The following is a 1,820-nucleotide window of genomic DNA, read 5'->3' on the forward strand; positions in this document are numbered from 1 at the left end:
TATAGGAACTTTTAGACTCAAAATGAGGTCTTCTACTGATTCCTGAAGTCCTGCTATTTAAATGTGAGACACCCTGTATATACAGGGTGAGTCAGTTTTTTGTAGTAGGATTTTAACAGTTGATAGAGAATCATTTTTTAATAAGAAAAGTTCCTATAAACGTAGGTCTTAGAACGCTTCGTTTGTGAGATATAGGGTGTTGAAAACAAACTTTTTTTAAGAATTTTTCTTAATATCTCTAAAAGACCAACATATATTGAACTGAAATTTGGTATTAATAACACATTAGTTATGGTGAATAAAACAAAGATATCTGTTATCCATTTCACCCACCAGTGACGTGCCTGAGGTGGGTTACTGCCCCCTTTAAAAAAATAATTCGTACGCCCGTGGATTTTTCTGGAAAATAACATCATTTTTAAATTTTTTAATCAATTCTGAACAAAACAGCTCTCTTTCAATTTTACCAATATATGTTGGTCTTTTAGAGGTATTAAGAAAAATTCTTAAAAAAAGTTTGTTTTCAACACCCTATATCTCACAAACGAAGCGTTCTAAGACCTACGTTTATAGGAACGTTTCTTATTAAAAAATGATTCTCGATAAACTGTTAAAATCCTACTACAAAAAACTGACTCACCCTGTATAACATAAACATATAAATGAGCATTTACATTTAAAATTCGTGAATCATGCAAAGGAAGGCAGATGGCACTTTGCCAATTTTTTAATACTGCCAACTACCGGACTGAATCAGACACTGCAGTAGAATTCTAGTGAATACGTCTACAATACAAAAAATGTAAGTGGTTGCAGCGTTCTGCATTCAATATATTGCTATTGGACGTTAAATATTCTTAGGTATAAAATTAAAAAAAGCAAAAAATATAAATGCTATATAATGCTTTAAATAATAAACCTAAACACAAAAATTTAAATTTCAACGCTACAAAATAAAATCCTCTAAAAATGTACGAGTAAAAAATAAACCAAAAAAGCTAAAGGGTATACTGTAGTTTCTACTTACTAACAAACTGTACCCTTTTTGGCTGGTTCGCTATCGTCGTCCTTGGTTTCGTTTTTACCTTCGTTATTGGAATTTGTGTCCTATGAACTGTAAAAATTCGGGAAATACTGATTTTACAACAAAAACACTGTATTCTCTATCAAAAAACATTCTTTCACCTCACTCACACCTAAATATTCGCACAAAATCATTATTATCCTTCTCGTTCTGTTACGCCAAGAGCGAAGTCAATTGGATTCAAATCGGGTATACCTCGTGTATATCCCACGCAAATATACTTAAAAAAATATATTTACAAAACCGAATATGCTTTAAAAATGTACCGACTGATCATAATATTACAGAGGCGATCTAGCTGGATGATACGCGTGTAATTTTATACCAGCCGTCCTTAGAACAACCGCAACAGCGGTGTCAACAGCCTGGAAATGGGGGAGATGGGGGGATGTCTTAGCAATAACGTGATACGGATGCCGTAGAAGTTCGGCAGACCCGCCGTCGTCAAATCCCAATTTATGTCCCGAAATTTGGGGGAGAGGAATAATTTAATGCCGCAGACAAACAGTTGGGTAATAACGCTGCGGAGGGATGGAATAGTATCTTCGACACCAAAGGACGCCTCCCGAAATCGATACACGGTGGTGCTGTTCTGCTGATGTCCTATAAGTTTTTTTTTGTTTACACAATAATTTTATTGGCTTTAATATATCGCGTTTGCACACCCTTACCCATCTATTTTCTTTGGGATAAGTTCTGAATCATGCTTGTACATCTAATTATAAATTAAAAATCA

The 1,820-nt window shown here is 34.3% G+C and overlaps 1 protein-coding gene across 1 annotated transcript in view; it reads right to left on the reverse strand.

Moving 5' to 3' along the window:
• Positions 1-1,218, reverse strand: part of LOC111692643 — a gene marked incomplete at its 3' end in the record, with an annotated part of 11,328 nt that extends 10,110 nt beyond the window's left edge. The window contains exons 1-2 of the mRNA XM_023456714.1: positions 1,191-1,218; positions 1,028-1,114 (exon numbers count right to left, since the gene is read on the reverse strand). Coding sequence (XP_023312482.1) covers positions 1,028-1,114; positions 1,191-1,218 — 115 coding nt within the window. The remainder of the gene's footprint in view (positions 1-1,027; positions 1,115-1,190) is intronic.
• Between the last annotated feature and the right edge of the window lie 602 nt (positions 1,219-1,820).

This window comes from Anoplophora glabripennis, unplaced genomic scaffold (genome assembly GCF_000390285.2).
Source record: "Anoplophora glabripennis isolate ALB-LARVAE unplaced genomic scaffold, Agla_2.0 scaffold2375, whole genome shotgun sequence".
NCBI lineage: Eukaryota > Metazoa > Arthropoda > Insecta > Coleoptera > Cerambycidae > Anoplophora > Anoplophora glabripennis.